The sequence below is a fragment of the Protopterus annectens genome, chromosome 2.part0 (assembly GCF_019279795.1).
Source record: "Protopterus annectens isolate FY-2018-M chromosome 2.part0, PAN1.0, whole genome shotgun sequence".
NCBI classification, from domain to species: domain Eukaryota; kingdom Metazoa; phylum Chordata; order Ceratodontiformes; family Protopteridae; genus Protopterus; species Protopterus annectens.
Genome location: NC_056728.1, coordinates 971,648,928 through 971,676,143, shown reverse-complemented (window position 1 = coordinate 971,676,143; position 27,216 = coordinate 971,648,928). Strand labels below are relative to the sequence as shown.

At 42.5% G+C, this 27,216-nt stretch overlaps 1 protein-coding gene across 1 annotated transcript in view; it reads left to right on the top strand.

Annotated features, from left to right (window-relative positions):
• Positions 1-27,216, top strand: part of LOC122792799 (extracellular matrix organizing protein FRAS1-like) — a 4,352,848-nt gene that overhangs the window by 1,116,538 nt on the left and 3,209,094 nt on the right. Inside the window, exon 20 of the mRNA XM_044060368.1 lies at positions 17,821-17,970. Coding sequence (XP_043916303.1) covers positions 17,821-17,970 — 150 coding nt within the window. The remainder of the gene's footprint in view (positions 1-17,820; positions 17,971-27,216) is intronic.

The window sequence follows — 27,216 nt, the reverse complement described above, 5'->3', positions numbered from 1 at the left end:
TTGCTGAGATAAGAGTTGATTGTGCAGTTCAAGCCAACCAAGTTGTTTTAGGTTGAAGCAGTGGTGAGTTCTAAAAGGGGAGTTGGTAGCAAAATGGGCTATACTATTATAGGCGGTAGATAATTTATTCAGGTTGGATTTGGATAGGTTAGTATATAAAGGTGATGCATACAAGATAGTAGAGATGAGGTGGGTGTGGGCAATGTTAGTTCTGGCTGTAGGAGTAAGGAAAGGCTTAATTTTGTAGAGGGAGCCAATTTTTTTGTTAATAGATTTAATAGTGGAATTAATATGAGTGTCATAGTTTAGGTTATGGTCGATAGTAACCCCTAAAAGTTTGGTTGTTGTGTCAGGAGATATGACTGTGCCATTTTTAGATACGATAGAGAAATGGAGTGTGTTAGCTTTATGTGTGGGAATGAATAGCAGTAGTTTAGTCTTATTTGGGTTAAGGAGGAGACAACGCTGTAAGAACCAGTTTTCTACAAGTTGAAAGACATTTTTGGTGAGGGATTGAAGTATGGTAGGGTTAGTGGCTGAGGAGATCAAGGTGGAGTCGTCAGCATATTGAATGGTTACTGCTTGGGGGATACTAGAGGCAAGATCATTAATAAATATGGAGAATAATAGAGGACCTAAGATAGATCCGTGGGGGACGCCAAGGGAGACAGGAAGAGAGGATGATAGTGTTTTCCCAGAGGACTGCCTGCTTTCGATTATCTAGGTATGACTTGAACCACTGTAGTGCCAGAGTATCAAGTGAGAGAGATTTTAGATGATTCAAGAGAATTTGATGATTAACCATGTCAAATGCTTTAGAAAGATCTATAAAGATAGCAGATGAGAAGATGTTATTATTGCAGTTTTTATTTATGTGATCGGTAAAGGAAAGAAGAGCAGTTGTAGTGCTATGGGAGGGATGAAATCCATGCTGAGAGGGGGCTAGTAGACCATTAAGAAGGAGGTGGTCGAGCAATTGTTGGTGTATACATTTTTCCATGATTTTAGCTAAAGGAGAAAGAAGGGCAATAGGACGGTAGTTTGAAAGTTCTGTTGAGTTTCCACCTTTATGAAGGGGAATGATATGAGAGATCTTCCAGATGGAAGGGATAGTGGCTTCTTTGATGGTTCTGTTTATAATGATAGGGTAGGCAATAGCTTTAGCTGCAATTTGAAGATATTGAGCAGGTAATAAGTCAGCAGAGGGGTAGAGGGTTTGAGTTTTGGAAGGAGGGTACTGATGAGGGATGTAGATACAGGTTGTAATTGAAACGTGGGTGGGGAGGGAAAAGAGGAGGGTGGTGACAATGTAAGAATGGGAGGTAAGGAGTTTGCAATTGACTGGATAGCTTCAGTAAAGAAATTGTTAAAGGAGTCAGCAATCTGTTTAGGATTATTTTTGGCAATACTAGCAGGGGTTGGTGTCTTAGATGTGCCTGGGTGTAGTAAAGCATTAATCCCTGTCCAGAATTTCTTTGGGTTCTGGTGGTTATTTTGCTGGAGGTGAAAGAAAAAGTTTTTTTTTTGTCAAGACGTACAGATGATTTAGTGGAATTTCTTAGGTGTTTAAAATTAGTGTGATCAGATGGATCTTTGGTGGCTCGCCATTTAGACCAGAGTTTGTTTCTAAGCAACATTTTGTGTTTGGTTTCTTTTGTGAGCCATGGGGCAGTTTTAGTCCTAATTCTAATGGTACAGGCAGGGGCATGGAGGTTAAGAATTTCGAGGAACTTAGAATTGAAGTAGGCTACTGCTTCATCAAGCTGAAAGTATTTTAGGGGTGACCAGTTACAAAGTCTAAGTTAATTTTGGAAGGCTTCAGGGATAAATGTTTTATTGAATCGAGTGGTTCTGAAGGTAGCAGGTCTAAGTATGTTGGACTTATGTCGACGTAGGTATGTTAGGGAGTGATCACTCATGTCATCGGGAAGAATTCCAGTTGTGTAATTTGAAGGGGAGGAATTTATAAGGATCCAGTCAAGTTGGATTCTTTTTTGGTGGGCTTGTGGATTTGAGTGGGTGAAGAGACTATTTGAGTAAAGCCATGTAGGTTAATATGGTTAGATGGGCTATTGGTATTACAGGTATTCCAATCTATGTTAAAGTCACCTAGTATTAAGGTTTCTTATGGATAAATAGTAGAAAGCCAGCTAAGAATATTTTCAAGGTGGTTGATATTGTTGCCAGGTGGAATATATGAGCAAAGAATATGAATGGCCTTATGAGTGTTTAGTTGTAGTTTAGTAAAAAGAATTTCAGAGTTAGTGTCTGATGGAAGACAAGAGTTTAATGTTGTTAGTTGGAGATCTGTTTTGTAAAGTATGGCTATGTCTCCTCCTTTCTTGTTAGGGCGATCAACTCTAACTATATTGTATCCTGGTGGGGTAATTTCGCAGTCTAGTACTTGTGGTTTTAACCATGTCTCAGTAAGGCATAATATGTCAAAGTTGTGTAGTTGCAGAAGAGCATGAAGCTCGGTCAATTTGTTGTTAATACTTCGAATGTTTAAGTGGGCTACTAATAGGGAGTTAGCTGAGTGGTTAGGTTTGTATTGGGATGAGGAAGGATATCCAGGTGTGAAAATGGGAGAGGGTAGAGGAAGGGCCTGGGTTTGGGTGAATGTCACCATCTAAGAGGAGGTGATGCTGAAAATTGTAAGTAGGAGTTAGTATAAGATGTAGTAATGTTTGTGGTTTCTTCCCATGGTGTAGTTTGTAGAGAATATGGTTAACTCTATGATATTTTGGGAAGAAATAGTTTGATGTGTAAGTTATGTTGATATGTTTTAGAAGAAAAGATGATGTAGTAAAGGAAGTTTGTTTAAAGGAGTGTTGGAGGTTAGAGCAGTTGAGGTGTTCATAGAAAGTACAGATGTAGATAGTGTAAAGAGAAGGGAGAATAGATAGTAGGAGTAGGGATTTGAGGTAGGGAGTAAAGGATGATATAGGCATTGTGAAAGGAGGTGGAGCTAGGGAAGTAAAGAGATAGGCAGGGAGGAGAAGGATGTTAATTGGTTAGGTAATTAGCAGGATATTTGAGAGGGAAGGAAAGTAATTGGCTGAATGGAGGAGTAGGAGTGGTCTGGGAGGTATAAGGGTAGGTCTAGTGGGGGGTGTGGGAATTGGGGGTAGGGTAGGGGAGCAGAGTGAGCCCAAAGGGCGAACGGAGCAGGCAGAGCCAAGCAAGGAGGAGAAAGACCAGCCTGAGAAAAACAATCAGTGAAATGCTGATTGCTGTTGGCAAGTTGAAATCAGGTAGAGAGTCAGAGCAAGGTTGGGAGAGTAGCAGGATAATAAAGAAAAGTGGAAGCTCAAAGTGGATATAGGTAGAATTCAATACAGTAACAAAAGCTATAAATAAATAAGTAGAAACTTGGGAGAAGTAAGTAATAAGAGGACGAGTTCACCTAGTACAGGAGATAAGAGGGAATGGGATAGATTTATAGGTGAGAGGGAGACATCTAGTGGGTAAACAGGTAGATTTCACAGCAGAACAAGGAAAGAAGCAGCAATCTGGAGGTGGGTGAGAAGGGGAGTTGGAGCAAAGTAAAGACCACGCAAGGGGCTGGGGGAGTAGAGGGAGTAAAGAGCTATAGCTGCCGGCTGTCCAGGAGGGGTAGGGAATTTCAATATGTTAACAGTTTCAAGAATTAAACTGATTACATAGCAGTGGACATACTTTCTTAGTTTCTTGATGGGGTGAATGAAACTGATATCCTCTATTCTTTAATACTGGAGGTCACCAGGTATTACTGAGCAGAAGGAATCCTGGTCAACCGGTAGGACAGGTTCCAACCCAACAAGTGGTCAGGGAGTTTGGAGTGCTAGGTAGAGCAGGGGAGAAAGTGGATAAGGTGAGAAATTAAGCAAAATAGGCAGTTAAAAGCAGGAAGAATACAATAAAAAATACAAAACAATAGCACTAGAATGTCATCTCAACTTAATTTACATAACTGAATGATTCAGATTCTAAAGGGTTTGTTTATTTTGATAGATTCATATGCAAGTCCTAAGCTAGCTGCCCTTGTGAGCCATTTTAAGCCTAATTAGTTTCCATCAAAAGGTGAAAATCAAACCTTGTACGTTGTGTCTATGAGGTAAATATCTTAACCATTTGCCATCTCTCCAACCACCATCCCTTATAAGAATTTTCTTTTTCTGCAACAGTATGTCTGTTGTTGTCACTATTCACTCATTCTTGACAGATGGGTTTGGTTCTGTCCTTTCGGAACCAACTCGGCCATTATACAGCTCGCACCAGCCAAAAAACTCTTGAGCTAAGGCTCTACCCACAGTGTCTCTCTCTCCATTACCCCAGATCTCGTTTGCCACTCTGAAAATTAGATGGGTCAGCCAATACTTTCAGCTGAGTGCCTTAATTATTGTTTTTCTATTAGCAATTTTTGCTAAAGTCTGTCTGTATTAGTGTATTTGATACCTTTCTCTATTTCCTTGAGTAAGTGCTTTCCGTATTAATCTACCCACCTCCTTTACGTAATGGTGTTTCTCAATACCATTGCTGGTAACTTGTTTATTTTTTCCCCCTTTTTCCTTTTACCTTTTGGTAACTCTTTGATACCATTGTTGGTATCCTTTCTCTTCCTTTCCTTACCCCTTTAGGCAGTTTTTTGTATACCATTGTTGGTAGGCCTTTACTTTAAAAATTTTTTCTGTGCCTTTTTCATCTGTCTGTTTTGTGTGCATGTGACTGTGAATTTGAAATGGAAGATAAACAGAAAGGGACATAAACAATGTCAAGACTATGGCAGAAAGGTGCACAATTCAGATAGGCATCTTTCTTGCATATACCGTTTGGGTGCACCCCATCTAGACACTGCATGTAAGATTTTCTAGGGTTTCAGTGCCCGTACACTGGCAGAGCGACACAAACTTATTTTGAAAGGTTTTCTAAAATGCACCTTCGAAGAAGCCCTCTTTAAGCCTGAGACATCTAAATTGTCAAAACCTGACCTTAAAAATAGAAGCCATTCTGTGCTGACCTCACTGTTGGCGCAAGACTTAAAATCGCACAAGTCGCCGGTTCCATCTGTGTCTTCAGAACCAAGGACAGAAGTACCTAAAATGACTGAAAATTACCTTCGGTACCGACGGTTCAGTCTTCATCAGTACCGATTACAGCACCGATACTGACTACTTCGGCACTGACCACTGCTTCGGTGCCAACGATCTCTTCAGCACCAACAATTTTTTCTGCACCTGCTTCACTCACCTGTCATTTGGTTCTGGCTTCCCCCTCTGCACAGCAACTTACGGTGACGAAAGTCAAGACATTTATACCGATCAGGACTACGTATTCTCCCTCTGTGGACCCATTCCTTGGTCAGTTCCACAGCCCTTTCATTGATAGGCCAGAGTCTCCCTTGGGAATGTCGATATGTTCTTCCAGAAGTCTTTCAGAAGTGGACATGGTTAGATTGGTGGACCAGCTTTTGGCAGCCAGGGGTCTCCCTACACCTACGCAGACCTCTCTCCCTCCCAGAGCCAAAGCATATTCTCCAAGGACTCCACCAGACCTTCCTCCTTCAACCTCTTTCCAAGGTTTGGAGCCCACAACTTCAACTTTCCCTGTACCAGTTGTCACAGTGCTGATGGTGGACCTTACCTCAGCAGTGGGGTCATCTCTGATGTCTTCAGCACCATTGGATCCATTGCACATCTGGAGCCACAGTTTAGCTGTTGGTTCCTAGGGTTTCTGTACGATTTTGGTTGTTTCTGTGGCTCCCTCATTGGCTCTCGAAACCATGGCGGGTTTTAACCCTCCCCAGCTCCTGCTCTGAATGGCAGCTCATTGGAGCTGGGTGTGACTCTGGTTCCGAGGTTGTCTTTCTCAGTTCTGGGCTGCCACACCTCTTCAGGTGGGGTGGCCTTCCAGATCATGGAGAGACCTTTAGCTTCAGCAGGGTCCCAGCTTGCTCCTTCTGTGTTGGAGTGTCATATTTATGTCTCCTCTAGCTCACAGCCGTCACAATCTATCATGTCCAGACAGCAGGCATAGGAGCTGCAAAACATCCCTGTTAAGGCCCCTTCCTGTTAGGAGTCTTCCACAGAAATTCCCGCCGAGGAGCCATCCTGTAAGAGGACTTGCAAGAGGAAGCATCTAGATTCTCCAGAAGACTCTGTCACAGAAGACACAGATATTACGGTGAAGGGGAGGGTTTTCCCTTGATCACCCCTGAAGATGTCTCCTTCAGAGACATCCTAAAAATCCTGAAACAGAGGGGTGATTGAAAGCCCTCAAACCCATCTTCTGAGGAATCTGTGTTCTTGCAAGCTTTTCGTTCCCACCCATCTACTTCCTGGGTGACCCCACCCGCTGAAGATTTAATTAAGCTGATTGTTCAGCAGGCATATAAGGCTCCTGATTCCATAGAGCCCATTCCCTGGAGACCAGATAAAATTTTGACATACCCAGAAGACCAGCCTCATTGGACAAAGAGTCTAGCAGTAGATGCCATTGTGGTGATGGCAGCCACGAAAAAGGAACTCGCCGAGAAGAGTCACAGGACAATGGGCAGGTTTGGGAAGTGGGTCTTTGTGTCATCGACCTTCACAATTAGGTCCTCAAATTTCTTGGCACATGTTACTAGACTCCAAAAGGATCTGATAATTGAGCTTTCAGAGACCTTTGCAGGAGCTGTGTCTGACGAAGTTCGGAATAAGGTTGTCACCCTAGAGTCTAACTCAAACTCTTCCATGCAGCTCATTGCTCATGCGGCCAAAGGGACGTCTAGGATAAGCGGGTACAGGCATTGCCATAAGGCACCATGCTTGGATGTGCTTGTTTGACTTTGTGGAGCCTTTCAAGTCCTCTTTTATCAACACTCCTGTTGACAGTTCCTCTTTGTTTGTCCCTAAAGTTAGACACACACTAGCCAGTTGTGAAAAAGTTGGAAATACCCTTTCTGCCGCAGGTGTTGGTTTTTCTACTCCTCAGCGATCCTGTTCAAGATCAGTGGAGTGGGAAAATGTGGTTCAAGAAATCCCAAGGCCCTTTTCTTGACACATGTGGTGGGTACTCCGCCCAGCGGAGAGGGGAGAACTCCACTGGAAGATGCCCTCCCCATGGCAGAAGGGGTCCACGTAATCAGGGTTCCAGAGATTCCTTTTCTGGACAACTCTACCAGTGCTCCTGAACAGAGGCCTGATTGTTTACCTCTGGAAGCATTTGGGAGAAGATTTTCACTGTGCCAAACAGCCTGGCTTACGGTAACTCATATACTTGGTTGCAGAGAGTTATCACCAAAAGTTAGCACAGTCCCTTCAATCTCTTACCAAAGTTCCAGAAGCGAATCCCCAATGTTCCACCCAGTCAGAGAGATCTAGTGGCAGTAGAAATTTAAAGGCTGCTCCAAAAAGAGTCATCCAGGAAGTCCCACCAGATCAAATAGAATCCAGATTTTACTCGAGATTCTTTTTAGTGCCAAAAAAGACAGGGAACTGGAGACCAGTTCTAGATCTTAGCCTACTGAACATATTTGTACAACAGATGAAATTACAGATGGTCACAGTTCAGTCTAGTCTTCCTTTTCTGGAGAAAAAAGGTTGCATGTGCTGTGTAGATCTTCAGGATGCGTATTATCACCTAAAGATGGACAAACACTCCAGAAGATATCTCTGTTTCTGGCTAGGAGACCGTGATTACCAACTCCAAGCACTGCCCTTTGGTCTCACCACAGCCCCCAGGGTGTTCACCAAATGCATGGCAGTGGTTAACAGCTCACTTGAGACTACGAGGATTCCGACTGTTTCCATACCTAGACGATTGGCTCCTCACCGCCCATCCCCAGGCATCTACTGCTTTACGCCAGACGTCCTGCTGCATCTCACCGAGGCAGTAGGAATTTGTCAACAAGGAAAAATCACAGTTGACTCCTACACAAAATCTAGAGTTCATAGGAGCAAGACTAAATGCAGTTTCATGTGTAGCCTCACTCCTCCCCCCCCCCACTCCACAGGCTGATAAAGCTAAGGTCACATCTTCAAGCAATCATTTTCCAAAACAAAGTTCTTCCTTGCCTGGTACTTCATACTCTGGGAACCATGGCAGTGACTATAACCTTAGTACCCCTCGCAAGATACCACAAGGCTACTTCAATGGCTCTTGGCATCCCGATGGTCAATTTTAACTCATCCAATGTCTCATCCAATTCTGATAAATTGCTGCAAAAAGGATTTATCCTGGGGGTCTATATTAGATACTCGAAGAGACGTTTCATCGAACGCCTCTTCATCGACCCGTAAACCATGAGCACACAAAACAGTAAATGTGCATATAAGCAATTTCTTTCCCTGGGAAAGAAATTGCTTACCGTAAACAAAAAAAAAAAAAACCCTGTCCCCTAACTAAATATACCACCTCTGAGATTGCACTTCAGTGGGGAAAATGGCAAACAGAAGTGGCCAAGTGATTTCTTTCCCAGGAAAAGACATTGCTTATATGACCATTCGCTATTTTGTGTTTTTGTTATTTAATGGTCGATGAAGAGGCATTTGATGGAATGCCTCTGAGTATATAATAGGAACCCTATCCTGGTGGATGAAGTCAGAAAAAATTCTATGCAGTTGCACCCTTTCTTCCTCTCCGGCCAAAGCCATAGTGACCACGGACACTTCGCAGATAGGATGGGGGGAGCATTATCTGGGAAGTACTGTTCAAGGCACTCAGTCCCCGCAAGAGGCCAATTTGTACATCAACATCCTAGAATTGAGGGCAGTGCTTTTAACATTGCAAGCATTCCAGTCTGTCCTTCCATCAGTGACAGTTGCAGTCCAATCAGACAACATGTCAGTAGTCTGGTACATCAACAAGCAGTGGGAACCAGATCCTACCCACTATGTCGAGAAGCCCCCAGGATTTGGCAATGGGTTATCGCTTCCACCCTCTTTCTCATAGCAATGCATATCCCGGGAAACTCCAACGTGTTTGCAGACAATTTGAGCAGATGCATCCTCCTGCCTCACGAGTGGTCTCAACCACAACATTGCCATGAAGATATTTCATCCTTGGGGCCAGCCTTGCTGCAATGTGTTTGCCTTTCTGATAAACAACAAGTGCAGTAGCTACTTGGGATTTGACTTTAGTTTTACAGTGCCTAGTTCAACACCCCTTTGAGCCAGCAGCTACTTGCGACCTCAGATTTTTATCTTGGAAAACCCTCTTCCTTGGTGGCTAACATGTCTGCCAAAGAATTTCAGAATTACAAGTTTCATGTTTAATGCATCCTTATATCATTTTTTACAAGGAGAGAGTGTGGCTAAGAACCAACTTGTCTTTCCTCCCCATCAGAATCTAATATCAGCCAATCTATAGACTTGCCAGTATTCTTTTCACATTTTTCAAACAAAGGTGAATACTGTTTACATGTGCTGGACATCCACAGACAATTACGTTTTTACCTGGACAGAACAAAATCTTCCAGAAAATTGGACCATTTGTATCCTTTTCAGGACCTGGACTGGGTAAACTGGTATCGAAAGTTACCTTATCAAGATGGGTTAGAGACTGTCACCTTTTTCTACAGTAAGAATAAACTCAAACTACCTGCTCCGATTAGAACATATTTCACCAGATCTGTTTCCACCTCAGCTGTCTTTCATTCCAAGGCCTCTATGGAAGAAATATGTGCAGCTGCAACATGGGCTGCTACTCATACCTTTCTCGCTCATTACAAATTCGATATGGTCTCCAGGGGAAGAGCAGCCTTTGGCTCTATTGGTAGTCAGGAATATCCTTCCTTAGGGCCACCCAGGATCTAAAGTAGCTGGGGACTCTATCCCATCTATCAAGAATGAATGAAGATTGACAACATCAGATAAAGAAGTTATGTCCTTACCATAACATTCCATCTGTGTTTTTAATCTTCATTTATTCTTGACATCCCACCCTCCTGCTCCCACTGAGAGACTTCTAGAGGATTGGACCGGAGGTTATAAGGTTATATCTTAGACAGGGTTTCTGTCTTTTCTATACTACGCTGCAAACTCGATCTGATGTAATGGAGAGAGGGGTATTGTGGTTAGAGCCTTAGCCCGAGAGTTTTTTGGCTAGCGCAAGTTGTATAACAGCAGATTCTGTTCTGAGATGTCAGAACCGAGCCGAATACATCTGTCAAGAATAAATGAAGATCGAAAACACAGATGGAACATTATGGTAAGGACTTGACTTCTTTTTAGAGTGAACTGACTTTCAGTGGGTACATAATGATATTGCAGTATCCTTGAAAAAATATTAGGATTTATTACAATTGGAATTTCCTGAACCTGGTCCTGTTCATCTTGTACTTCCATCATTGGAGGATAGTTTTATTACAACCTGTAATTTGCTTGACAGCTATCTTGTTGTGCCCCTAGGTTCCTCACTATTGCAATTTTTTTTTTAATCCCAGGTCAGACCCTGCAGTGATTTCTGAGGCAAACCCTACTGTTGCTAAACATTTGGTAAATGATAATCCCCCCTTCTAATAAGCATAGGAAAGCTTTTGATAAATTTGTGAACTTTTTTGCCCCACTTATTTTAGAATTCTTGTCAAACTTGCATTTTAAAAGTTTTTGCTTGTTTATGATAGTATGAGGAACATTTCAGATGTCCTTCAAGGATGCATCTGCAGTCATCACATATGGGTTGTCCTGCCTCAGGCAGCCCTTCGGTCGGCCGGATTCCAAAGTCTGGGTCCGGCATCGGCTGATGTTGCCCCTTCCCCGACGTCAGAGCGCCTGGGGTATAAAAGCGTCAGCCGACACCATCTTCCTCAGTCTTTCTTGCCGCGTGGTGCCCGAAGCAGAAGCAGTTCGCAAGTGCCGGTCGGCCAGCTCCTGTAATTCAGCTAAACCGAAGACTTCAAAAGCTAAGTACCCCGTTGGGGACTCTTTCTTGCCTCAGCCGATGTCCGATAAAATTAATAATTGCTTAACTTGTGGGAAACAAATACCTCATAAGGATTTCCACTCTTACTGCCTACCTTGCCTAGGCCCAGACCACGACGTCTCGGCCTGTTCCGCCTGTGCTTCCTTCAACCGACGCACTCTGACGTCGGTCGGAGTTTGCAGAGGAATTTTTTGGGGCTAGTTTTGCTTACAAAATGCCGTCGGAGACTCCGACTTCACATTTAATAAAGAAACTGAAGGACAAGGACCGACACACGTGGTCCGCGGTTTCGGCTGAAACCACGGCTAGGCCTACCGCGAGTGTCTCGGTCTCAGCTGAAACAGAGTCCTTGGTACTACCGTCCACCGAAACCGTACAACCGACAACCTCGGCCCCGGAGGCCACTACTGTATCGGTTGTTGAATCTCCTTTGGAATCTGGTGTCCAGGAACCCTCCGACACCATTCCCTTAGACAAAACTACACCAGCACGTGGTGCAGCCAGGCCTCCTGCATCCATGTCTATTAAGGCTTTCTCTAGGGCTAAAGCTGCTAAACTCTCAAAATCTATGCCTCCCAGGGTTATTCCTCAGGGACCCACTACAGGTTCTCAGATCCTTAGTCTAGCAGAGGACCTTATTTCATTAATTAGGGGCTCTCAGCCTCATCCTGACAGGGGCTCTAAACCTCCTACAGAAAAAAGGCCCAGGGTTGAGCCCTCTGATCCCCTCTCCTCTGATGAGGCCTCTGATGGCTCTGCTGTCTCAGACTACCAGGAGGAGGATTTTTCGGCCTACGAGGATTCAGATGCAGAGGAATCTATCCCTTCGGCCTCCCCTCCTGAAGAACTGTCTTTTGGGGAAACTCTGCACACTATGAGGGAGCATTTCCAATGGCAAGGCCAGGAATTCTCTGATTCCAGGAAGAGATTAAGGACCTTCTTACATTTGCCTCAGCATAGACTTTTGGCTATTCCCCCTGTTTTGAATGTCATTGATGATGTGTACTCTGAATCTAGCACAACCCCTGACACTCTCCCTCCGGCTCCTGCCAAACCCGATAGGTACTACAGGGTCCCAGAATCACATCTTTTCCTTTACAAGGCCCACTCTGCTGATCCAGAAACTATTTCCCAGGGCCCTAAAGGGGTTGCAGCTGTCACTACAAAAAATCCACTCCCCTCTGAAAGGGAGTCCAGGGCTTTAGAGCGATGGGGTAAAAAAGTGTATACTTCGGCTACCCTTTCTATGAGGGCTTTAAACTGTCAATTTCATATGATACAGTACCAAGAATATTTGTTAGATGAATTGCATAAAAAGCTGTCTTCACCTGAACCCCTAGATCGCAAATCACTTCAGGATCTGGTACATAACTCTCAACAGGTTAGCAACCATTTTTTGCAGTGTGGTTATGATGCATTGGAAGCTTCATGTAGGTCAGCTACGACAGGTGCAGTCATACGTAGGCATGCTTGGCTGAAGGAACAATCTCTGCCAGACCATGTTAAAGCAAAGCTTCTGGATGCTCCACTGGAAAAGCAAAAGTTATTTGGCTCCACTGCTCAGGAGGTCTTAAAGAAATTTGAGGAAAAGGCAAAATCTGTACAAACAGTCAAAGATTTTATGCAAGTCCAACCACCAAGATTCAGCAGAAATTGGCCATCCAAGAACTGGTCCTTTCCAGGCACAGACAGATTTCAGAGAGGCAAGAACAGGCGTGCCAGAGGTAGAGGGCAAACTAGAGGCTCCTACAGAGGACGTCAATGGCAGCCTCCCAACCAGAGAGGTAGTGCAGGGCCTACAACTGCTGCACAAGGACAGACTCAATGACTTTACTTTGACACCGCCAACCAGGGCTCAATTGGAAGCACCTTTGGGCGGAAAGCTTTCCTTATTTTCAGAAAATTGGCACATTATTACAAGAGACAAATGGACACTACAAATAATAGACAAAGGATACAGGTTCCATTTCCACACATTACCAAAAAGAAAAGGCATGCCAGACCTGCCACCAAATCAAAGGGCAGAGGCTTTGAAACTAATCTCCAACTAAATGAGAATGAAAGCAATAGAAAAGGTTCCTCTCGCAGAACAAGGCCAAGGATTTTATTCCAGACTCTTCCTTGTTCCAAGAAAAGAAAAGCAATGGAGGCCTATTCTCGACTTGTCCGCACTAAATACTTATGTCATTGTGCCAAAATTCAAAATGCTGACTCTACAGCAACTCCTTCCCATGCTGGGCAAGGGGTCTTGGCAGGTAACTCTGGACCTCAAGGAGGCATACCTGCATGTCCCTATCAGACAAAGCTGCAGAAGACACCTCAGATTTCTTGCAGGTTCAGAGCATTATCAATTCTCAGCATTGCCCTTTGGCTTATCTACTGCACCCAGAGTATTCACGAAATGCCTGGCATCAGTAATTGCACACTGCAGACTTCAGGGGATGCAAATATACCCGTATCTGGACGACTGCCTTATACAAGCGGACAGCCAACAAATTTTGGTAAAACACTTGAATTATGCCATCTATCTTCTTCAGGCCTTGGGATATACAGTCAACATTCACAAGTCAAGACTTGTACCATCTCAAAGAATAACTTTTCTGGGTGCGGATCTAGACACAACCACCCAAAAAGAAAAACAAAACCAACTACCGGATTACTTCACAAACCTGTCAAGACAAACTCAGCTGACTGCAAGAAAAATCCTGCAGGCCCTGGGTTACATGGCTTCTTGCATTCTTCTGATACCTCAAGCAAGGCTACATATGAGGAAACTCCAATGGTACCTAAGGAGTTTATGGACTCAGCACAGTTACAGCTTGGAAACTTTGATGCCACTAATCCCATGCCTTCAAAGGGAGTTTCTGTGGTGGGCTCAAGCAAGCCAGTCAAACAGGGGTTTGCCCTTCAGCAAACCAATAACCAGCCAAACCATTACAATGGACGCTTCAGACCACGGATGGGGAGCGCACATGGAAGGAAGATGCATTCAAGGACTATGGTCACAAAAAGAGCTGCGCATGCACATAAACCAAAAGGAAATGCTGGCAGTGATGCATGCAATCGAGGCCTTCAAGTTATTTCTACATCAGGGCCACCTGCTAATAAGGACAGACAATACTACAGTTATGTGGTACATAAACAAGCAAGGAGGCACCCATTCCTACCCTCTTTGCAGACTGGCAATGAATCTATGGGAACTTTCCTTGACCCTCAATATACAGCTGCAATCCCAGTTTGTACCAGGAAAGGACAATATACTGGTGGACAGCTTAAGCAGGACCATCATGGATGCACACGAATGGATGCTGCACCGAGACATCTTCCATCAGATAACACAATCATGGGGGAGACCGGACATAGACCTCTTCGCCTCCCCACACAATCATCAGCTGGAGAAATTCTGCTCAAGGACATACCACCCACAAGCATTGAAAGTGGACGCCCTCTCTTTCAGCTGGAGAACTCTAACAGTGTATGCATTCCCACCTCTTCCATTAATGACCAAGGTATTACTGAAGATCAGGGCAGAGCAGCCAAGAGTGATTCTGATTGCTCCGGACTGGCCAAGACAGCACTGGTACCTATTGCTAAAGAGCATGTCACAGACAAAACCATGGTTTCTGCCACAATGGCCGCTTCTCCTGGCACAGCACAATTACAAAACTCTGCATTCCAACCTGAAAACATTACAGCTAGCTGCCTGGAAAATACCTTGACTCATCACCAGGATAAGCTATCCAAGAGAGTGAAGGATATCATCATGGAAGCTCGCAGGCCTTCCACAAGAAAGGCATACTCAGCAAAATGGAAAAGATTTCACACCTGGAGCACCTCAAAGGGCCTAGATGCAACAGTTATGAACATGGCACATATTCTGGAATATTTGGCAGAAATGCTCCACAATGGCCTGTCTTACTCTTCCATTAAAATTCATGCTTCAGCAATTTCAGCAGAGTACAATACTGATGCACCTGTCTTCTCTCATCCTCTGCTAAGACAGTTTCTAAGAGGAATTAAAAACATCAATCCTCCAAGGAAACCACCAGTGCCTACTTGGGACCTTAATTTCGTGTTGGAAAAACTAACACTGCCTCCTTTTAAATCGGCCGCATCTGCAGAACTACAGTTCCTCTCTTGGAAGACTGTTTTCCTTCTGGCCATAACCTCAGCAAGAAGAGTATCTGAGTTGCAGGCCCTCATGGCAGTACAGCCATTTCTTATTTTTCATCAAGACAGAGTCTCGTTGAGAACCAATCCTTCATTTATGCCAAAGGTGGTATCTAGGGTCTCATTAAACCAAGCTATTCACCTGCCTACCTTCTTTCCAAATCCACAAAACAAAGGGGAAAAGCTTCTGCACACCCTGGACATACACAGGCAGTTGCGCTACTACTTGGACAGAACTAAAAATTACAGAAAAACTGACCAGTTGTTTGTAGCATATGCTGCTGGTGCACAAGGAAAAGCAATTTCAAAACAGACAATTTCAAAATGGATAGGGAATTGCATTCGTTTCTGTTACTCCTTTCATGGAAAAACTGTGCCAGCTAACATTAGACCTCATTCGACCAGAGCCACAGCCACCTCCACAGCCTTGTTAAGAGGGGTGGCTACCAAGGACATTTTAGAAGCTGCTACATGGAGCTCCGTGCATACATTTTCCAAGCATTACAACTTACCTTTATATTCCAGATCCAGAGCAGGCTTTGCTACGGCAGTCCTGCAGGGCATTTTAGCTACACCATCCTTTACATAGATCCTCCACCCCCAGATTGGCTATGGTATTCTACCCATATGTGATGACTGCAGATGCATCCTTGAAGGACATAGTACAGTTTTGTACCTACCATAAATGTAGATGTCCGATAGATATGCATCTGCAGTCAGGTTTACCCTCCCTCCTTCCCCTCTGTGGTATTTCTTGTGTACATTCCCCTCTCATAGCTAGCTGGGGTTATCCATTATGGTGTATTTGTTTTTATATATTTATATATTTTTGTGCATGTTTGGAATTTATTGCATTTCTCCAAATTTAGCCTTCCTTAGAGGGCACCTGGCATCTGGTGCAAGAGAAACTGAGGAAGATGGCGTCGGCTGATACTTTTATACCCCAGGCGCTCTGACGTCGGGGAAGGGGCGACATCAGCAGACGCCCGACCCAGACTTTGGAATCCGGCCGACCGAAGGGCTGCCTGAGGCAGGACAACCCATATGTTATGACTGCAGATGCATACCTATCGGACATCTACATTTATGGTAGGTACAAAACTGTACTTTGTCTTTCCCTCTTCTCAGCGAAAACTTTTCTATGAATTCTCTTATTGCTACTGTGTCTCAAGTCACCAAACACTCTCTGAAATATGTGTATGATTCAACTGATGCCTCTTCCAAAGCATCTCAAAGCATCTACTGCTGGAACTGTTATCCAGAAGTTTGCTTAGTTACATGCTCAAAATTTACTTGAGGATTTTAAAGCTGAAATTTTGAATTCTCCTTTAGTTAGAGAGGGTGTTTTTGATCTACTGCTACTGAGGTCCTGAAAAAGTGTGATGAGGGGAAAACAGATTGTGTGTGGTACTCAGATTTTTCAGCCTTTTTTCTCCAAGTTACTTTATCCTTTGACCAGCCTAGTCCCACTAGACTAGTGGCCTGTTATCAGGAGATACATGAGGTAGTATTTATATTACTAGGGGAAGTTTGAAAAAGTCATGGGGGATTGTACTCTACTCTTTTCAAAAGGTGCCTTAGAATCTTTTACATTCACTTGAGCAAACACGAACTCAAGCAGATGGGACCTCAGTTTAACATCTCATGTGAAGGATGATTTTTACACCTGCATTGGCACTCTCTATGAAAACAAAATAGAGACTGCAAGCTTCTGGCAAACAGACATGTAAAAACAGTGGCAAAGGGACTCCAAAAAGTAAGGAGGAAACCCTACAGAAAAAAAGAGCAGTACAACAAGTTTGAATGACTGTCTACAGATGGTATCCCCCCTCCCCACCCTGGCAAGCATTTAAATCTCATACCTTCCAAGTCTTTCTCCCCATTTCTCTCTTTGGCAACAGATAATCTCAGACAAATAGGTTTTGAGAGCGATACATCAAGAATGCAGATGGCAGTGGGTGTCCTTTTCTCCTTTTTAGGGAGTTCCTCAACATCTACTGGATCAAACTTTTTCCCTCCTATCATTCAGTATCTACAGACTCGAGGGGTAATAGTAGCTGCCCCATTTTCTCTGATAGGGAAAGTTTTTTATTCAAATATGTTACTAGTACTAAAATAGCTTCTTGGAGACCAGTCTTAGATATTTCATTTCAAAATCATTTTGTAAATGATCAAAGTTTAAAGTGCACCTAAACCATTGATTTTCTTCAGCTCACGCTGTCAAAGGTTTAGGTATGTGGAAGGTGCCCATAGCTAAGACTACTGCAGCAGTGATCATTCGAACATATATTGCTATGGTAAGTTTACTTGCACAACTGTACTATTTTAGGTATTCCATCATACTTTTATATTACAAGATCAAAGTGTTTTACATGTCTTTATTAAATGTAATTTATTTAATTGTTAGTAGGTTAAGGGAACTGGTCCAACTTTGTTTTACAGAGCAGTACATGAGTTAATTTAACTGTCTTTTACTCATACCCTTCCAGTGTGTGTGAAAAGGCATACATACAAGTTTACTTAACTGTATCTGTTTATTTTTGCATTTTAGTGTTTATTTAGTTTTATTTTTCTTTCTTGTTTGTCCTCTACTCTTTTGGTCTTCTCAAAGTTGAAACTTTAATTTATAGTGTCTATTATACAATTGGCTAACTTCTCATTAACCTTTATGGATAAATTAAACACTGCAGTTTCAGAAAGTGATTTAATGAAATTATTTAATTATAAAGTTAAATATCATCAGTTTTTGAATGTTTTTGTTATTAGAGTGCCATGCATCATGTCAAAATTGCAATGGAGGAAGCCCATTTGCCTGCACGTCTTGCAAATCCAGCCTGGTCCTGGCACAGAATGGCATGTGTGTTTCCCGCTGTTCCCCAGGGTTCTATTTGGATAGTAGCCACAAAGTCTGTCAGCGTATGTATTTTGAACTTTCTTTTTATCTGACCGCTCTACTTCAGTTTTATTGCTCTATCGCACTTTGAAGGGTTTGCCTTTATTTGAAAATCTGAGAAATTAAAACATAGATATAACAGATGTAAATGTCAACTCAGTCTTCATGAAAGAATAATTTGAAAGAATAATTTGAAACGTGGATATTTTGTTTTCTGTCCATCATATAAGTAGGCAGCATTCACAATTTGATGCCATCTGTGCTCCTCAAGCCACTTGAGTTTCCGTAATGTATGTAAGTGCATAGGTTCTTAGGTGTGTACTAGGCTAATGGCCCTGGAGCCTTTACAAGCCTAGAAGTGCCCTGGCATCATGCTGCCTGACGTTATTGTCAGAGCTGTCTAGTTATAACTGCAACAATGAATGGCACAGTAACACAACAATTAGCATAGCTGCATCAAAGCACTTTTGTACAGTTCGCATAACAGCTAAGACAAAGAGTCTGCTTGCCTACTTGAGCTTGAGCTGACACAAGGTTTTGCCATTTGCTTTGATTTCCTCCCAGATTTCAAAGACATCTTGTAAGTGAATTGGTTATCCTCCAAATTACATTATTCTACTATTACTATCTCTTAAATTATCATATCTCTATTACCTCACCCAACCTCCTTCATCTGACTATTCACAACTTTTTCATACAACCTATCACTTGAACTCCCCTCATTCTCCTTTACACACTCCTATCTCTCCCCAGCTATACCCAATAACACAACTTTTAACCTTCTCATTCAAGATTTTCTTCTCACAGAATAACCCCATCCGATAGTAAATAAACACCCTTGTTTATCACAACATATCCAAACTATTTTCCACTCTACTCAATTACCTTCTTAACCCAATCTCTCATCTTATCAACTGCCTCCTATGTGGTGACATTCACCCAAATCCTGGCCCCTCCACCTCTCCTTCCTCACACAAGCCTATATTATTTACTTCTCTAAACACACAAAGTATTGTCAATAAAGTCCCTTCCCTCCATGCTTGGCTCACATATAACAAGCCTGACATACTTGCTATCTCAGAAACATGGTTAAAACCCTCTATAAAAGATTCTGAAATAACTCCACCCAGCTATTCTATCATTAGAAAGACAGGACCCAGAAAAAGGCTGGAGTTGCTCTCCTTTATTCATCTTCCTGCTAGTTACCCCTACAACAAACCTACTCAAATTCAACAGCTGAAGTACTCCTCAGCCTACTACAGGTTAATAAGCACAAATCCATTTGCCTAGCATCTCTCTACATTCCCCAGGTGACAACATTTTCACACTTGATATCATACTCTCCTGGCTTTCATACAACAGCAGTAATGAAACCATAATCTTAGGAGATGTAAACATCGACTGGACCTCCATCCAGTCTTCAACCAACCCTCTTAATATCAACCTATATAACTTCTCCCAACTAATCAACACTATAACACACCCATCAAAAACCCTCCTGTGGCACCATCCTTGACTGGATTCTAGTGTCACATCCCCACTATTTCTCAGACAGTGGTACTCTCCCAGACCCCCTTGGTGATCACTTGCCTACTTTCACCAACACTCCCTGTACCTCTTTTCGTACTCATAACTTCATCACTACCCAATGACAAAAATTTTAACCCATCAACCTTCATATATTCTCTGAATGCAATTAACTGGAATAACCTAAAGACACTACCCTAGAAGATGCAGTTACTCATTTTAACTCTACCTTCCTAGAAATACTCAATTCTCAAGCCCCTCTAAGAACAAAAAGAATAAAAACAAATTCAGCCCCCTGGCTAACCAAGGCCACCCTATCAAGTATGCGCCTTAGAAATAAGGCTTGGGGACTCTATCTTAGAAATAAAACCCCAGAACAACATAATGCATACAAAGCCCTCCGTAATAAAGTAAAAAAGCTGATAATCTCTGATAGACAGAAATATTTCTTCACACTCCAAAACAACAACAAAACTAACCCTCAAAGATTCTGGAAGGATCTCACCTCCTTAACCCCAGTAAGCCTCACACCCCAAACCCAGACCCAAATAGCCCAGACTTAGATCTAGTTACACAGTTCAACTCCTTTTTCATTGACTCTGTCAGCAAACTCACATCCTCCTTCACATGCCCCACCTCTACACCTAATTCTTCCGCACCCTCTCCCACAAATAACCCTCCCCATACTTCCTCTGTCTCCTCATTCTCACCATCCAACTGTTCATCTTCCACCTCATCCACTACTCAAAACCCCTCTTCACCCATATCTTCCTCAAATCCTCTCTCTCCCCACTCTTCTCCATTCACATTTAAACCTATACCCACCTCCACCATAAAAAAACTTCTTCAGAAACTGAAGCCATGCACCAACGCTCGGACAATATCCTCTTACTTCCTAAGTATAGCTGAAGCAATTGCCTATCCCATTAGCATTCTAATTAATCGCTCCATTCATGAATGCACAGTGCCCCAATTGTGGAAGCAAGCTTTCATCATCCCTCTCCATAAAGGAGGTAACAATTGTAACATAAACAACTTCCCTATCGCTATCTTGTCCCCCATATCTAAAATTCTAGAAAAGTTCATCCAGCTTCAACTCCTTCCACATCTGTTAGAAAATAACCTTTTAACCCCTACACAACATGGATTCAGGCCACATCATAGTACCATGACAGCCCTTCTGTCCTTTCTTGAGACTGTAAACAGAGCTCGAGATCACAACCACATTGTCTCTACCCTACTACTTGACCTCTCCAAAGCCTTCGACACTATCTCACATAGCCTACTCTTATCCAAACTGTCACAACTTAACCTCTCTCCCTCCTCCATAGATTGGTTTTCCAGTTATTTATCTAACAGACACCAAGCTGTAATTTGGAAGAAGGCCACGTCCTCGTTCCTTAGTACCCCCACTGGAGTTCCCCAAGGATCTATTCTTGGTCCCCTCCTCTTTAATATATTCATCAATGACTTCTACAAATCTATTCCATTTGCTAATATCATCCAATATGCAGATGATTCTACCATTATCTGCTCTGCCACCTCTTCCTCTTCACTCCAAAAACTCACACAAGAAGCCTTCTCAATTACTGAAGATTGGATGAAAACAAATCACTTAGCACTCAATGCCTCCAAAACAAAACTAATGGTATTTACCCCTTCCAAATCTACTTCCTTCAACATAAACTCTTTCTCTATTACCAGCCAAGACAACTCACCCTTGGAACTGGTACTTGAAAAGCTACTAGGTGTTCTAATCGACAATCGGCTTAATTTCAACTCTCATCTACAACTTAATATTAAAAACACACCAAAACTAGGTATGCTTTACGTCAGAATCAGTATCTTACTAGCTCCTCCAAAATCACTCTGCTTCCTCCTTTCTTATCCCTCTCTTCTCTATGGGGCTCCATTATTGTCTAACATTCAGATCTCACTAAAACCAACTCTCCTCCTGCTACAACAAAATTGCCAAATTCGCCAAATAGCCATAGATCCTCCACCCACCACTGTCTCTCCGTAAACTAAATTGGCTCGAACTATCTAATCATCTCATCTATATACAGCTGACCTTAGCTCATAAGCTCATTCTCAATCCCTCTCTTTGTCCCTCCTATCTTCTGCCTTTAAAATGCACCTACCAAACAGAGTCTTAAGGTCCAACAATCAAAACCTACTGGAAATTCATAAACCATCTTATCCCCAGGTAAACACTTACTATCCTGTAACCTTTCCGTCTTTGGAACTCACTCCCACCATCCATTGTACCACCTCTAACCAATACATGTTCAAAAACAGCTCCACTCACATCTAACTTCCCAATGGGATTGCTCTTGCTCCCACCCCTCATAAATACATCACATCATTCACCAATATGCTTACAGGACCAGACTTCTATCTATCAAAGATTGTGTTCCCTCTGTTACTACCCTTTAAGGTACTTTTATGTTCCTTCTGCAAAACTCCTTGCTATGTATCTCACATTATTTCCAAGCTCATTTACTTCACCTTAATCCTCTTTGTTTTGTATTGTTCAGAATGTTTATGAATTGTGAATTGAAATGTTTTTTTCTACCACTTCTCTATAAATATTAGCAATCTTGTCTGAACCTAATTCTGTTTGTGCTAGAGCTTTTCTCCCTATGACTATTATCTACCATTTTGTATAATTATTTAGCAATCCTTGTATGTACCCAATTATCTGTACTGGAGCTTTTCTCCCCAGGACTCCATTGAAAACGGGTTCTTTTTGGCCCAATGGACTATCCTGGTAAATCAACTGCAAATAAATAAATAAATAAATAAATAAAATAAAGGTGTGTGTGTGTGTGTATGATATATATATATATATATATATATATATATATATATATATATATATATATATATATATATATACAGATATATATATATATATATATATATATATATATATGTATATATATATATATACATATATATATATATGTGTGTGTGTGTATGTATGTATGTATGTATGATATTAGATTCCTAGATTGTTACTAGGCTGATGACCTGGCGGGTGTGGGGGCTTTATAAGCCTAGCTAAGTTTTCCTGAAAGAGTAATGATGTCCTGTATCCAAATAGGACATTGGGGACCAATCATTTATAAGCTACCTCTGTCCGTAAGGGACATAGGTGCCGGGTCCAATGTAAATTTCCTATTCCCTATTCACTGGTTTAGGTTGTGTTGAAGTTGGATAATAGACAAACTCAACTTCAAATGGGGAAGCATATTCTGTTTGTCACAGAGAAAATTCTTGCCCCTAGACCTTGTATTTCTGCTACTGTTTAACTTACAAATATGCAAGAGAATCTTATGTGTGGAGGAACCTCTGAGGTTGCTGTAATTACTGCATATGCTTGGTTAGGTACATATGGAAGGGAAGCATTGTACTCTATGATTGGTCTGATAAGGGTAGAGTACAGTGAGATAATGACCTCTTTGGACCTAGATGCCAAGCCCTTACTTATAAGTTGCACAAAATAAAAAGATTTCTTCACCACTGTGTCCTTATGGTGTTTGAAGGTAAGGCTACTTGTCTCTGTGTGTACCCAGATGTTTGACTGCTGGGTTGACTCTTAGGGGAGTATTATTAACATGATAATTAGCCAGGATGGTTGACTTCCTAAAGGGTGCAGTTACGGATTTACACAACACACACACACTTGCACATTCTGTGATATCCAGGATCAGTTTATCTGATTTGCACCCATTAATTACCAAGGTAGGTTGTAGATCCCCCCACAGTTCTGAACTAGGTTGAGTGGGTAATCAGAAAATGAAAACTAGTTCCATGTATTCCATCATGCTTTAATATTACAACTGGTTCAGAGTGCTTTACATGCGTACACATATTTTTCTTTTTAATGTAATTTATTTGATTGTTAATGGGGTAAGGGAAATGGTCCAACTTTGATACTTTACAGCCCTGATTCAGCTCACAAGGGGAAGGTTAATATAATATGTACACACACACGGACCAGATAGGCTAACTCCCACAGTATTTGTAATTTGACCAGTGTGCTGGCAGATTCCTTAGTGAAAGGCTTCAAGTAGGTAGCCAGTCAAGTTGTATTTGAGAGAAGGTGATAAAAGGAAACTGGAATATCCAGACAAAACCCATACAGCCACAGTGAGAAGTACAAACTCCACACACAGAGTGCAAAACCCACAGTGAGTTGGAAAGCAGCCAAAAAAAGACAAATCCCGAAATTGTTTCAGCTAAGGATGATTGTCAGTACAGCGTTGCATATTCTTTTTTTTTACAGAAGGATAAATTCATTAGTCAGGTGCAACCAGCAAGTTCTGTTTGCAATAACATAATTTAACACAACTGTCATACAGTTAATGTTCAGCATCATTCGTTTTTTGTTATGCAGTGAACTGAAATCTGCTTTCTGAGCACAGTTTTTTATATTAATGTGAGCTATTGTGCTTCAGGTACCTTTTGTTTGGGTGACCCTGCTTAACTAAATGGTTCAGATGTTCTTCTTGTTTCACTGTTGCAGTTATCACATTTGGGTTATCTGCTTGCAGTAGCCCTCAGTTGGCCTGATTAACAAAGTCTTGGGTCCTGCGTCAGTTGCTGTCCCTTCTTCTGTGACATCAGATCGTCAGGGGTATAAAACATGCAGCCGACAGCATTACATCAGTCTTTCTTGCCGTGCAGTGCCCGAAGCAGTTCACAAGTGCTGGTTGGCCAACTCCTGAAATTTTCGTTTGCGAGTTTCAGAACCGAAATCTTCAACTAAAAGCTAAGTACCCCGTTGGGGAAACCTTTTCTTGCTCTATACCGATGTCAGTAAAAGTAAATAATTGCATTACTTGTGGAAAGCAAATACCTCATAAAGGTTTTCATTCGTACTGTATTCCTTGCCTAGGTCCTGACCACGATGTGCCTCGCTGTTGGTTTTGTGCCTTATTTAAACCACGAACTATCCGTCAGTATATTTTTGCTTCTAAATGTTTTGGTGCTCGGTTCAGTTATCCTGATATGTCTTCGGTAAGCAATCCGACTACCGACATTCCGAAAAAACGCAAAAATAAAGACAGAGACAGGCCACCGAGGTCCAAAGCTGCTGACGACTCTTCTCCTAAGCCAGTTCACTGGTACTCAGTGAGGCGCTTTCGCAGCCCCTGATATCCACGACTTCAGATTTGCAGGCCTCTACTGAGACCCATTCAGAGTCCGGTATGCCGCGAGATGCTTCAATTGGGGAACCTGCGGATGTCTCTACCTTGGATGGGTCTGGAGCTGCTGTGCAGGCACCGGCTTCTGAGGGTGTATTCAGGCCTACTGACTTGCGTATTAAACCAATGCCATCTTCTTCTTCAAGGCCTGAAACTCGAACCATGCCTAGAAAACTGACGCCCAGACCGCATGGTCAGACTTCTATGCCTAAAATACAAATGATAAGAATGGCTGAAGACCTTATTACTTTAATCAGGGGAAGCCAGCCTTCCCCCTCTGAGACCTAGGATCAAGTTTGCTTATGATACTTCTGACCAGGATTCTGAATTTTCTGTTTCCTCTGATGACCAGGATTTACCCTCATCTACCCATGAGGATTCTGATGCTGAGGACTCTATTTCCTCTGCTTCCCCTTCAGACGATTTCTCTTTTGGCGAAACCTTGCATACTCTCAGGGAGCATTTTCTTTGGGAAAGTCAGGATTTCTCTGATTCCAAAAAGAGGCTTAGGGATTTCTTACTCCTGCCCCAGCACAGGCCTTTAGCCATACCTCCTGAACACGACATTGTTGATGCCTTTTTGGAATCTAGCTTGGCCCCTGACTCTTTACCTCCTGCTCCCAGAAAACCTGATAGATATTACAGGGTCCCTGACTCTCACAAGTTCCTTTTTAAAAATCCTACTGCGGATCCTGAGACCATTTCACGGGGACCCGAGGGCATTAAAGCTACTACTGCCAAAAATCCTACTCCCTCTGATAGAGACTCCAGGGTGCTGGATAGATGGGGTAAGAAGGTATACACTTCTGCAACTTTGGCCATTAGGGCCTTAAACTGCCAATTTCATATGTTAAAGTATCAGCAACATATTATTGGATTGCTTAAACAGAAAATGTTGAAAATAAGGATTTTTACTGCATTCAGCTGAACAAGTTGGAAAACATACTTTGCAGTGTGGTTTTGATTCACTAGAGGCATCTTGCAGGGCTGCTGTAACTGGGTCTGCACTTAGAAGGCATGCTTGGCTTAAGGAGCAATCCTTGCCAGATCATGTTAAACCGAAATTACTGGATGCTCCCTTAAACCAGGACCGCCTGTTTGGCAACAAGGCAGAAGTTGTTCTTAAAAAGATGGAGGAAAAAGCTAAATCTATGCAAACTGTTAAAGATTTTTTACAAGTACAACCTCCAAGGTTTAGTAGGCATTGACCTTCTAAAAACTGGTCCTTTCCTGCCTCTTCCAGACCTTCTCAGTCCAAACCCAGATCCAGCAGAGCTCCCAGGCTTCATTCCCATGGTACGCACAGGACTAAGCAATGGGGGGTCTCCACTTAAATCTGTGAGTAATAAAACTCCCCCCATGATAAACTGTCTCAGTGACTTCTTTTTAAAACTTCCAAGTACTTCTCAACTGACTGCCTCTTTGGGGGGAAAGATTGCTCTTCATGCAAAGAACTGGGAACTCATTACCTACGACATATGGGTTTTAAATATAGTGTCCCAAGGATACGGATTTCACATCCACACGTTACCAACACCAAGCAGGTGGTCAGATCTACCCCCAAATCAGTGGGTAGAGGCCCAAAAGCAAGTACTGTCTCTCTTAAGCATGAGGGCTATTCAGCTGGTACCAGAAGAGGAAAAAGGACAAGGCTTCTACTCAAGAATTTTCCTGGTACCCAGAAAAGACAATTCATGGCATCCTATCCTGGACCTTTCTACTCTGAACACCTTTTTGGTGATTCCAAAATTCAAGATGCTGACTCTTCTCCAGTTGCTCCCTATGCTAGGCAAAGATGCCTGATTGGCAACACTAGATTTAAAGGAAGCATACCTGCACATCCCAGTCAGGGAATCTTGCAAAAGATACCTACGCTTCAAAGCAGGCTGCACTGCCTTGGCTTATCTACTGCGCCCAGCGTATTCACAAAGTGCCTTGCTCCAGTCATTGCATTTTGCAGGCAAAGAAATATTCAAATATACCCATACCTGTACGATTGTCTAATTCAGGCAGAAAGCCAGGACATACTTTTGAATCATCTGGCCTTTGTACAAAGGGTGCTAACTTGTCTGAGTACACTATAACGAAAAGAAATCACACCTGGTATCCTGTCAACAAATTATATTCCTGGGAGCAAGCTTGAATACAACTTCCCAGATGGCTCTCCTCATGTCAGAGAAGCAAATTTATTTGACAATCTACTTCAAACAAGTGGCCACAAAAACCCTGCTATCTGCAAGGCAAATACTACAAGCCGTGGAGTTCATGGCCTCCTGCATTCTTCTAATTCCATATGCAAGACTGCATATGAGGAAACTACAATGGTATCTAAAAAGCCTATGGTGTCAACATTCTCAGGATCTAGAAGCAATGATTCCTATCATACCTTGCCTACACCTAGAGTTCCTTTGGTGGGCAGAGGCCTGCTACCAAAACAAGGGACTACCAGTCACACTACCCCCTGCTGCCCAAACCCTAACAACAGATGCATCAGACTATGCATGGGGGGCTCACCTAGTAGGGAAGTGC